General features: G+C 37.3%; 1 protein-coding gene across 1 annotated transcript; it reads right to left on the bottom strand.

Moving 5' to 3' along the window:
* Positions 1–8,125: 8,125 nt before the first annotated feature.
* Positions 8,126–11,003, bottom strand: LOC113080445 (C-type mannose receptor 2-like). Its single transcript, XM_026252621.1, has 4 exons — positions 10,967–11,003; positions 10,506–10,874; positions 8,982–9,320; positions 8,126–8,819 (listed from the first exon to the last, which is right to left on the bottom strand). The coding sequence occupies exons 1-4, from the start codon at positions 11,001–11,003 to the stop codon at positions 8,449–8,451; spliced, it is 1,116 nt and encodes a 371-aa protein (XP_026108406.1). The 3' UTR covers positions 8,126–8,448.
* Positions 11,004–12,346: the final 1,343 nt, after the last annotated feature.

The following is a 12,346-nucleotide window of genomic DNA, read 5'->3' as shown; positions in this document are numbered from 1 at the left end:
CTTGACAGTACATGCAGGAAGGCCCGCCAGGAGAGCATTACAATAGTCCAGTCTGGAGAGAACAAGAGCTTGGACAAGAAGTTGGGTTGCTTGCTCTGACAGGAAGGGTCTAATCTTCCTAATGTTGTATAAGGCAAACCTGCAGGACCGGGTCGTTGTAGCAATGTGGTCAGTGAAGCTTAATTGATGATCCATCACAACACCTAGGTTTCTGGCTGTCTTCGAAGGAGTTATGGTTGACGAGCCCAGCTGTATAGAGAAGTTGTGATGAATCAATGGGTTAGCTGGAATCACCAGGAGTTCAGTCTTTGTAAGGTTAAGCTGAAGGTGATGGTCATTCATCCAGCTAGAAATGTCACTCAGACAGGCTGAAATGCGAGCAGCTACCGTCGGGTCATCTGGCTGGAATGAGAAGTAGAGTTGGGTGTCATCAGCATAGCAGTGATAAGAAAAGCCATGCTTCTGAATGACAGATCCTAAAGATGTCATGTAGATGGAGAAGAGAAGTGGTCCAAGTACTGAGCCTTGAGGAACCCCAGTAGCAAGGTGGTGTGACTTTGAAACATCACCCCTCCAAGACACACTGAAGGATCTGTCAGAGAGGTAGGACTTAACCCACAGGAGAGCAGTTCCAGAGATTCCCATCTTTCTGAGGGTGGACAAGAGAATCTGGTGATTAACAGTGTCAAAAGCAGCAGACAGGTCCAGCAAGATGAGTACCGAGGATTTTGAAGCTGTTCTTGCTAGTCGCAGGGCTTCAGTAACCGAGAGCAGAGCAGTCTCAGTTGAGTGGCCACTTTTGAAGCCAGATTGGTTGCTGTCCAGGAGGTTGTTCTGTCCAAGGAACATAGAAAGCTGGTTGAACACAGCTCGCTCAAGTGTCTTTGCAATGAATGGAAGAAGGGATACCGGTCTGTAGTTTTCAAGAAGCGCTGGATTTAGAGATGGTTTCTTGAGCAGTGGGCTTACCCGAGCCTGCTTGAATGCTAAGGGAAATGTTCCAGAGTGAAGAGAGGAGTTGATAATGTGAGTAAGTGAAGGTATGACTGAAGAAGAGATCGCTTGAAGGAGGTGAGTGGGGATTGGATCAAGTGGACAAGTAGTAGGATGATTGGACAGGAGAATTTTGGAGACATCCATCTCTGAGAGTGGGGAGAAGGAGGATAAAGAGTGTGCATCCGTCATTGTGAAGTTGTCCTCGGTCTGCGGTGTGGAGAATTGGTCACTGATGGATCTTGTCTTATTTGTGAAGAAAGCTGAAAAAGTCGTCCGCTGTAAGAGTCGGTGGAGGAGGCGGAGGCGGCGGGGGTTTCAGCTTCGCATTCCTTGTGTCAAGCCACTCTTGAACAACAGACACCATCAAAAAGCGTCTTGCTTCAAAAAGGACTGGACTGCTGCTTAGTGGTCCACAGTTATGTTCTGTGATGAAAGTAAATTTTGCATTTCCTTTGGAAATCAGGGTCCCAGAGTCTGGAGGAAGAGAGGAGGTCCAGTTGCTTGAGGTCCAGTGTAAAGTTTCCACAGTCAGTGATGGTTTGTGGTGCCATGTCATCTGCTGGTGTTGGTCCACTGTGTTTTCTGAGGTCAAAGGTCAACACAGCCGTATACCAGGAAGTTTTAGAGCACTTCATGCTTCCTGTTGCTGACCAATTTTATGGAGATGCAGATTTCATTTTCCAACAGGACTTGGCACCTGCACACAGTGCCAAAGCTACCAGTACCTGGTATAAGGACCATGGTATCCCTGTTCTTAATTTGCCAGCAAACTTGCCTGACCTTAACCCTGTAGAAAATCTGTGGGGTATTGTAAATAGGAAAATGTGATATGCCAGATCCAAGAATGCAGAAGAGCTGAGCAGTGCCACAGACTGATCGACTCCATGCCACGCCACATTACTGCAGAAATTCAGGCAAAAGGAGTTCCAACGAAGTATTGAGTGCTGTACATGCTCATACTTTTCATTTTTATACTTTTTAGTTGGCCAAGATTTCTAAAAATCCTCTCTTTGTTTTGGTCTTAAGTTATATTCAAATTTTTTGAGATACTGAATTTGGGATTTTCCTTAATTGTCAGTTTTAGTCATCAAAATTAAAAGAAATAAACATTTGAAATGTATCAGTCTGTGTGTAATTAATAAATATAATAAACAAGTTTCACTTTTTGAATGGAATTAGTGAAATAATTCAGCTTGTTGAAAATATTCTAATTAAATAACCAGCACCTCTATGCCATATGTTGCCACCCCTCAAAAATTCCTGCCCCCTTCTCGCCACCCCATCAATATTTTTCTAGATCCGCCCCTGCATATCCGGTTCACGAACAATTCATTTGATGTAACCGGATCTTCTTGAAACAGTTCACCAAATCGAACTGAATCGTTTGAAATGGTTCGCATCTCCAATAAGCATTAATTCACAAATGACTTAAGCTGTTAACTTTTTTTACGTAGCTGACACTCCCTCTGAGTTCAAACAAACCAATATCCCGGAGTAATGCATGTACTCAAACAGTACACTGACTGAACTGCTGTGAAGAGAGAACTGAAGATGAACACTGAGCCGAGCCAGATAACGAACAAAAGACTGACTCGTCCACAAGTATGCTTTTTTTCAGTTATTTGTCGGTTATTTCTTAAGTGAAAGTAAACAGTTGAGGAAAAAAATTATATTGGATGCGTTCATCGTCTCTTAAAGTGACCGCGCCTAATTTAGCTACTAGCTGCTGTAATGTTAATCCAAGAAAATGAAAGAAAAATGACTCACTGCTCTTGAATCTTCAAACAGTGAACTACTAGTGAAATAGATAGATAAACATATTTTATCTCTTTATCTATATATAAAATTGGGACCAAAAATTATTCAGCGCCTTATAAAGCACCATGCATTGCTTATGTGTTTTTTTTTTCTGAACTGCTAATGTAACCTTTCACACCACAGTCTGCATATATGGAATATACTTTGATATATTCCACTTATATTTATGACTTTAAATGCATATTTCTCACTGTTCACATTTTACTAAAGCCACTCTCTGCGGGTGAGCCCGGGTGCAAGGGCCCATTCATCGCTGCTCGCAGCTTTAATTAGTCCTGAAATTGGTGTATCAGTTTGCCCACCTTTCTATCAAAACTGCTCACAATACAGCCAGAAGCCCACTTTCTTCAAATTTTCTAGCTGCTCTGAAAAAAATTACATTTCCCACCCTGGGAATCTGTCCTTTTATCTTAAGGTACATGCTACTCGGCGACAGTGCCTACATTAGTCGCAAATACCCATTTGTTATCGCACCAAAGTGGGACAATGGGGCCCTGACCACCCAGGATCAGCAGGGGAACACACAGATCTGCAAAGGACATGTTGTGGTGGAACAAGCTTTTGGCAGGTAAGTAACTGCCCATAATGCAGAGCCTACCTCCTGTTTCCTGTGTGTGAGCTGACTTCATGTACTGTAATCTTTTGGCACGATCAAATGCAAGTGGAGGAGAATGAGAGATCTGCAAAACACCAGGCTGGATGTGGTGGTCATGCTGATGATGTCAGCCTGCATGCTCCACAACCTCTGCACTGGACCTACAGACATGGCAAGGCAAGGCAAGGCAAGTTTATTTATATAGCACATTTCGTACACAATGGTAATTCAAAGTGCTTTACATAAAATAAAATAAAATAATAATAATAAAAAAAATTATAATAAAAAGAATGAAACAAGCTATTTTAAAACAAACTTTTATTAGTTAATTTTAAAATTATTTAAAAAATTACTTATTTAAAATGAATTTAAAACAGAAAATGATTTTACATAAAATAAAATAAAATAAATAGTGAAAATATAGTGCAATCAGTTCGGACTTTGCACAGTGCTCATTCAATAAATGCACAGCTAAAAAGATGCGTTTTGAGTCTAGATTTAAATGTGACTAGTGTTTTAGCACATCTGATCTCTTCTGGAAGCTGATTCCAACTGCTGGCAGCATAGTAACTAAAGGCGGACTCCCCTTGTTTTGTGTGAACCCTTGGTATTTCTAACTGACTTGATCCTAGTGATCTGAGTGCTCTGTTAGGTTTATATTCAGTGAACATATCTGCAATATATTTCGGTCCTAGGTCATTGAGTAAAGACCTGTAAAGACCTTGTCTCAGAGGAGCACCAGGACAAGACCACAGGAAACAGATGATTCTTCTGCACAATCTGACTTTGCTGCAGCCTGGAATTGAACTACTGGTTCCGTCTGGTCAGAGGAGAACTGGCCCCCCAACTGAGCCTGGTTTCTCCCAAGGTTTTTTTCTCCATTCTGTCACCGATGGAGTTTCGGTTCCTTGCCGCTGTCGCCTCTGACTTGCTTAGTTGGGGTCACTTCATCTACAGCGATATCATTGACTTGATTGCAAATTAAAACGGACACTATTTCAACTGAACAGAGATGACATAACTGAATTCAATGATGAACTGCCTTTAACTATCATTTTGCATTATTGAGACACTGTTTTCCAAATGAATGTTGTTCAGTGCTTTGGCGCAATGTATTTTGTTTAAAGCACTATATAAATAAAGGTGATTGATTGATTGATTGAGTGATTTATAGACGAGTAAAAGTACTTTAAAATCAATCCTAAATGTAACTGGAAACCAGTGTAAGGACCTGAGGACTGGTGTGTGATATGCTCAGATTTTCTGGTTCTAGTTAGAATCCTGGCAGCAGTGTTCTGGATGAGCTGCAGCTGTCTAATGGTCTTTTTGGGAAGGCCGGTGAGGAGCCCATTACAATAGTCCACCCTGCTGGTGATAAAGGCATGAACAAGTTTCTCCAAGTCTTGACTGGAAACAAAACATCTAATTCTTGCGATGTTTTTTAAATGATAGTATGCTGATTTAGTTACTGCTTTGACATGACTACTGAAACTAAGGTCTGTCTCCAGAATCACACCAAGATTCCTGACTTGATTTTTAGTTGTTTGACCCCTAGAGTCAAGGTATGCATTCACCTTGAGAACTTCATCTTTGTTTCCAAATGCAATGACTTCAGTTTTTTCCTTGTTTAACTGAAGAAAGTTCTGGCACATCCAACTATTAATTTCATCAATGCATTGGCAGAGGGAGTCAATGTCTGACCTCCGCATTACTTGAGGATGTGCTAAAGGCCTTCCTGATATTGATGATCTTCTCAGAAAAGAAGGGTGCAAACTCATTGCATTTGATATCTGAGAGCATTTCACTGGGAATCTGACTTGGGGGGTTTGTCAGTCTCTCAACAGTGGCAAAAAAAAGAGTATGAGTGTTATTTAAGTTACTGTTTATAAGGTTTGAGAAGAAGTTCTGTGGCTAGTTTCGCATTACAAGCATGAAGGATGTCTTTATAGATGCTATAGTGAATTTCAAGTTTTGTCTTCCTCCACATCCGCTCTGCTTTTCTGCATTGTCTTTTCATAGTCTGAACTGCTGTTGATCTTCTCCAAACTGATTTCTGTCTGTTTGTTTTCTTACTGACTATTATTGGAGCAATATCATCAATAACATTCTTAACTTTTGAGTTGAAGGAATCAAGGAGAATATCAACAGAGTCTGCAGAAATGCTTGGTGTTAAAGATATAGCCTCCATAAATAGTACACTTGTGTTCTCGTTAATGCATCTCCTTCTGACAGAGACAGATCTAGATTCAGTGGTAGCAGAGATCAATATATCAAAGAAAATACAGAAGTGATCAGATAGTGCTATGTCCTTAGTAACAATGGATGAAATGTTTAGACCCCTACTGATGATTAAGTCTAGAGTGTGTCCACCTTTGTGTGTGGGTCCATGCACATGCTGAATCAGGTCAAAAGTGTTTAGAACCGTTATCATGCACAACCCCTAGATATTCAAAAGACAAATACTGACCAAATGACACTTGCTTGCATTGATAGATATCTTTAAATAGTGCAGCTACACCTCCACCTCTCCTAACAGTCCTGCAGACATTCATGTGAAGTTAGGAGGGGCTGCTTCATTAAGGACTGTTGCATTGCAGCTGTCTTCAAGCCATGTTTCATTTAGAAACATAAAATGTGTGAGGACCCATCCCACTGGGTGCCCTCGTCACGAGGAGTTAATTTTCAAAAACAGATCTACTTTTTTGCAAGTTGTCTTTTGCTGCACATTCAAGGCAGTTGTTCTTAGAATTAAATATTTATTTGTTGTACCAGGTTGATGACTTCAGTTGCTTTATTTCACTATTTTGTTCTTCTTGATGTGTTTTTTTACTTGATGTTATTTACATTTCTCAATTTGTACTCACTGATTACAGTGTATACAGTGTTGCAGTAGTGTGTCTCTGTTAATTGTTCTGGCAGCAATGGATTCAAGAGTAATTTTCCCATATTTATACAGATCACAAAATATATCACATACTGTATATTGCAATGTCAGTTTTTTTCCAATATTGTGCAGCCCTATTGGTAATTAATATTGTTATTTAAATATAACACATAAGATATGGGAAATAAAGTTGCAAATGGACTTTGCTTTTTCATTTTAAATTTGCATTTGGATTATGTCACAATTTTGTGTCCACATATGAAAAGTACAATCTACAATTCCTTTTAAAAAATGTCCGGAATATCCTTCCATAGGCTTGATTACAAAAGTGACCAAAATGGTGCCATACATAGAAATCATCTGGTGTTTATTTTTATATATTTTTCAGTGCACTGTATTTGTGTTTAAGTGAATAAGACTAGACAACTAGGTAAGTCTTTCACACCCTCCTTACAATGCATGAATGTCTGAATGTTTTATCAAGAGGACAGAAAATACTGTTAAGAGTTATATGAAAGCTGCCAGTATTCAAGGATCATTCAACAACAAGATATTGACATCCTGGTCTGTGGTTAAATGTTAACTTTATCTTATCTCTCCTCATTTGTGTTTTCCGTTTGCTGCCCGCTCATGGCGTCAATGAACAACAAAGTGTTTCTCTGTCAAACCCTGAAACAGATATATGAACGCAAACATGAACTATTAAGTCATACATGTATATACTTTTCTTTTTAATATTCAGGGGTTCAAACACCAACAGAACCTTTTTGTGTTTTTGATTCATCCCTAAAAGTAAGATTAACCCCTTAACTGTCACTCACCTTTTTGAACATTTATAGACTTTATATTGCACGATCCAAACTTAAATTTGTATAATTCATGAATGAAAACATTTCGTAACATGATATTGATGTACCGTTTACATGGTAATGCAATGTCTGATTTTAAAATGGGTTTTAAAGGATGAATTTTGAGATTTTAAGTTTTCAGTCGATATATAATTTCTGATGATTTCTAAGATGTGATAGAGAAAAAGGCAACAAGAAAGTCTTTTTTTTTTAAACCAAGGTCAAAACTCCTGTTATAACGTAGATTTTTGAGGGTGCACTCTTGTCATAAATTAATCTATTACTTTACCTACATAATATTTTACAAAAAAACATTGCTAAAATATATATTTTGGAGTCTTAGACCTTTCCAACCATGTATATAGTTTGACAAGATTACATTAGATTTGATTGTAATACAGTGAAGTAAACCTAGGTGTCCCGTATTCGGGACGGGGTGACAGTAAAATTAAAAAACGTTTTCAGGCACCAGGACCATAACCATGATGGGAGTTTTGAGTTGACAAAACCAAACCAATCCAACTAGACTTTGTTTGTATCATGATAGTGATCATCATTTGTCAGATCAAGCTTTGATCCTAAGTTCATGGAGCCAAACACAATATATTGTATACCCTACCTTCACTTCTTCCTTTCTAACAATAACCCTGAAATAATTCTGCTAAGAAACACAGAGCTCACACAATCTCAGTCAAAAAAGTGTTTACTAAAGTTAATGTACATTTATAATACATAAAATATTTAAACATAAGAGAGAAGTAACCACACCATCATACAAAAAAAAATTATATATATATATATATATATATATATATATATATATATATATATATATATATATATATATACACACTTCCACTTCCGTCACATTGATTAATTTATTTTTACTTTGATTAGAGCACATTTTCTCATTATTAAGCTAAAAGAAAACAATACAAAAATGTATCTAATGATATAAATATGATGTGTTAATGGACCCCTAATAAAATTAAACTGGCAGATGAATGTCTTAAAATTCTGCCGTTACTGAATAACACAAAAGTACATTTTGAAAGAGTTTGTAAAAGCAAACACATTAAAAACAGCAGTTCTAACTCTAAGCCCTTAACCAAACACCACCTACACTGATTCATCCACCTGGAGAAATACAGACCATCTACACTTCACAGCTCAGTAATATATTACTGAAAGATTGCATGAACTATGTATATAACATTATCTGTAGAAAAATAGTACACATAAATTTAACCTTCACACCTGGAAATAGGAAGATAAAGGAAATAAACATACAGGCATTCACATGTTCTTTACTCTTCATAAGTTGTGCAGATGAAGTTGAGTTTGTGAGTCTCAGGAAGGCTGATCCAGCGCTGATCTCCTCCAGACTGAACTGCTCCAGATCTCACTGTGTGTTCACAGTCCTCCTCTGATGTGCCGTTCCCTGGAGCCCAGTTCTGATAGCACATGGTATCTTCACTCACCCAGAACCAGATGCCCAAAATACAGGAGTGACGTAAACCCAACCACACCTCCGCAGTAGACGCACGTTTAACCACGTTCATCACACGACGCTGCATCTCTTCTGAATGAACCGAGACCAGATCCACATGATTCTGTCTGCAGTATCTCAGAGCTTCAGACCACGTCACATTCTCTCTGATCACAATCAGTTCAGGATCTGCAGATAAAACAAGCACAAGCAGAAACTAGAGAGAGACTGATCAAAAACAACATCAGAACAAACACTGGGGATGAATTTGTCATGTCAGACATGTAGAGTGAACTTTAAGAGATCTGGAGGTGATGATGGAGTGTGTGTGTTTAGTGAAGATCTACTCACCTTCATAACACACAAAAGGATATTGATTGGTGCAAGAGATGTCAAACCATCGTCCCTGAGAGTCGTGTTTGACAGCTGTACAGTTTTCATTTCCTCCATTATTATCAGGTTCACCAGTGTCCCAGTCTCTGAATGAAGAGTCACTCTGATCTGACCACTGCCATGAGCCTCTGAACAGACCGATCCAGATCAGTGATTCAGATGAGTTATTATCTCTAATGATCTTCTGAATCTGTTGATTCTCGTTCTGGTTCCTCACACTGACCAGATCAATGTGATTCTGTCTGCAGTAACTCTGAGCGTCTCTCCAACTCTTCGGCTGATCGACAAAGACAAGTTCTGTGTTTGCTTTAAGAAAAACAGATGAAAACAGATTCATCAATCAGTTTGTTCATTATTCTTAAGCTGCTTCATGGTTATCATCAGAAACACATCATTTAAAGACTGATTTTGTGTTGAGATACTGAAAGCTGAATGTATCTCACAGCTCACGTGTTCAGGAGGTTTATCACAGACTCTGAAGCTAGTGATCACAAATTTGCATTTGTTTTGAAACCTCTACTTAAAAAGACAAATTTCTGACAATAAAAATCTCCAAACAAAATATTGTAATATGGGTAAAAGTTAAAACAATAAATTAACATTGACGAGACAAGAACTGAACCAGAGTTTTGTTCGTAAACGTCAAGAAGAGGCAGAATTCCATTCAGTAGTGTCCAAAACTGATGACCGGAGGTGCTATTAGTTATTAATGACCCTACATGTTTGATTAAACCATAAAAAATTATATTATTATTTTATATTTTTCAAAATACAAAACCATATATATATATATATATATATATATATATATATATATATATATATATATATATATATATACTGTATGTGTGTGTGTTATAAAATATTTAACACAGTTTTAATAATACTTGAATAAAGGGTTATCTTGATTTACTACACTAGACATCCCCATTTATAAATTTATAATTTAAATAATTATTGATTATAAATAAATGTATAAATAAATTATGAATTATGATTAAGAAACACTTGCCAAAACAGTTATGCTCTAATCGCAGATTTTCCCATTTCTCCAAAGTGACAAAAAAATCAATATGTGTTCAATTAAATTCTCTCTCTCTCTCTCTCTCTCTCTCTCTCTCTCTCTCTCTCTCTCTCTCTCTCTCCAGGCCAACATTAGTTTGTCTCTACAGAAACTGACTTCAGCTCGTTTATATGTATGACCACATTAAAATGTAGAAGTGATTAGTATTGTGTCAGAACGGTGTACAGCAGTGGACAACATCTGTTCTGGAGAGTCACAGTCCTGCAGAGTTTCACTCCAACCCTAATCAAACACACCAGAACCAGCAAATCAAGCTCTTCAGGATCAGCTGATAACACAAGCTGAAGCAGGTTGGATAGAAACTTCACAGAGCAGTGGACCTCCAGGAGCAGGGTCAAAAACTCTGTGCTTCTTTTTATACATTAATGTTTGTTGCCATTGTAGGGAGATGCACTTACTGTTAATGGAGGAATTGCAAATAAAAGTTAGGGGTGTGCTACATCTTTCATCATGCCATTGTCCATTTGACATCATAACACATTCTTCTGCACCAAGATTTGGTTGTCCAGGAGCCCAATCCAGATAGAGCGCAGGTTCACCTGAAGACCAGTGCCATTCATCACGACCCGTCTTCTGCAGCCCAATCCAGAAATCCTGAACACTTCCATCATTCACACTCTTCTTCAGCTCGTTCATGTCGTTCATGTTGTCAGCGGTGGCCAGATCTGTGTATTTCTGTCTGCAGTATCTCTGAGCTTCAGTCCAGGTCTTGTTCTCATTTATAAAGTGATACTGACGCTGAACACATTCAGATACGGAGCAGAGAGCTGTGAAAGAGAGACACTGCTTTAATGCTTTTCATAACAGGATCAAACCTAATGAAACTAGAAATCATGAATAAAACCACAAACACACTCACCAATGAGAAGAAGAGAGAAATACAGAGTTTGGTCCATTTCTGAGGAAGAAATCAAATACACTCATTTTCATCTTAGAGTAAAACATTATGAATAATAATAAATAATAATAATAATAAATAAACATCTTAGCGGCATGACAGGATTCACACCAAATCAAATAATATTAACCTCTCAAAGTCTAATTCTAGTTAAAGAATGAACTTGTGAGTTATTCTTACTTTAGAGGTTGTGTGTTTCTGTCCTGAGTCTGATGTTTCTGTCCTCAGCTTCAAACTGTGTAATGATTATTATATCTGCTCTCGTCACTCATTTAGCATCACATTATTTGTTTACTAGTCTAAAAACCCCTATTTCATATTCACTTCCTTTATATTTGTGTATATCTCTTTCCATTAATTTCCATACTTACATCTGACTTACGTCAGTCAGTATCAGTCAATATAAAAATGAACCTTATTTAACAGAATTACATACTTATAAACATTATTTAATTAACATTTTAACTCTTAAAACCTCAGTTTGAGGCACCATTGTGTGAGATGATAGAATACTTGTGATTATTGTGAGAAGAGTTTTTGAAATAAAAATAAAAAAGACACGATGAAGAGGAAAGAGAGATTCCTGCCCTTCTTTTTCCTCTTCAGAGCCGAGGTCTCTGCTGGTGAAGATGAGACACAGCAGACATGAGCAACAGAGACCAGACTCCATTAATCTGCTCATATTGTGTATTTATAACCATGAGGTCCATTTATAATGTTAGAAAGACTCTCATCATCCAAAATAAAATACCATCATATGTTTCTGTTTCAGTAGAAATGTGTCTGATATTCTCTGTCTAGATACACAATCTAGATAGTAGTGTTGTCACGGTACCAAAATTTCAGTATTCGGTACCGATACCAGTGAAAATACACGGTTCTCGGTACCAATTTCGGTAAAACACAAAAATATTCTAATAAAAAAAATTAAAAAAACTTTTTTTTATCACTAAAATTAAAACCAATACCATTCTTTATACGTATTTACAATTATGTTGTAAACAATTTTCACCCAAATTTAATTTGTCTTTTAATTAATGAAATGTAAACATTTAAATTTTAAACATGGAAAATATTTTTTTGATTTATTTCTTTAAAAAATAATTTTTTTTTTTTTTTTTTCACAGTAGTAGCAGTATCACATACATTCTACTAAATAATAGTAATATCTAGCACAATGCCTTTATCTAAAAATGAACTTTTATTTTCACGGGCTACTTTTATTTTGACACTGGTTTTACTCAGATGAAACGGTAAAATGCTTGTGAAGTGACTCAGAACAGTTCTGGTGATGTTGTTTATGTGTTTATGTCCTCATCGAGACGGAAGATGCTGATATTA

This window comes from Carassius auratus, unplaced genomic scaffold, assembly GCF_003368295.1.
Source record: "Carassius auratus strain Wakin unplaced genomic scaffold, ASM336829v1 scaf_tig00031346, whole genome shotgun sequence".
In the NCBI taxonomy this organism is placed as follows: Eukaryota; Metazoa; Chordata; class Actinopteri; order Cypriniformes; family Cyprinidae; genus Carassius; species Carassius auratus.
The sequence above is the reverse complement of the archived record's forward strand: the minus strand, read 5'-3'. Positions and strand labels throughout refer to the sequence as shown.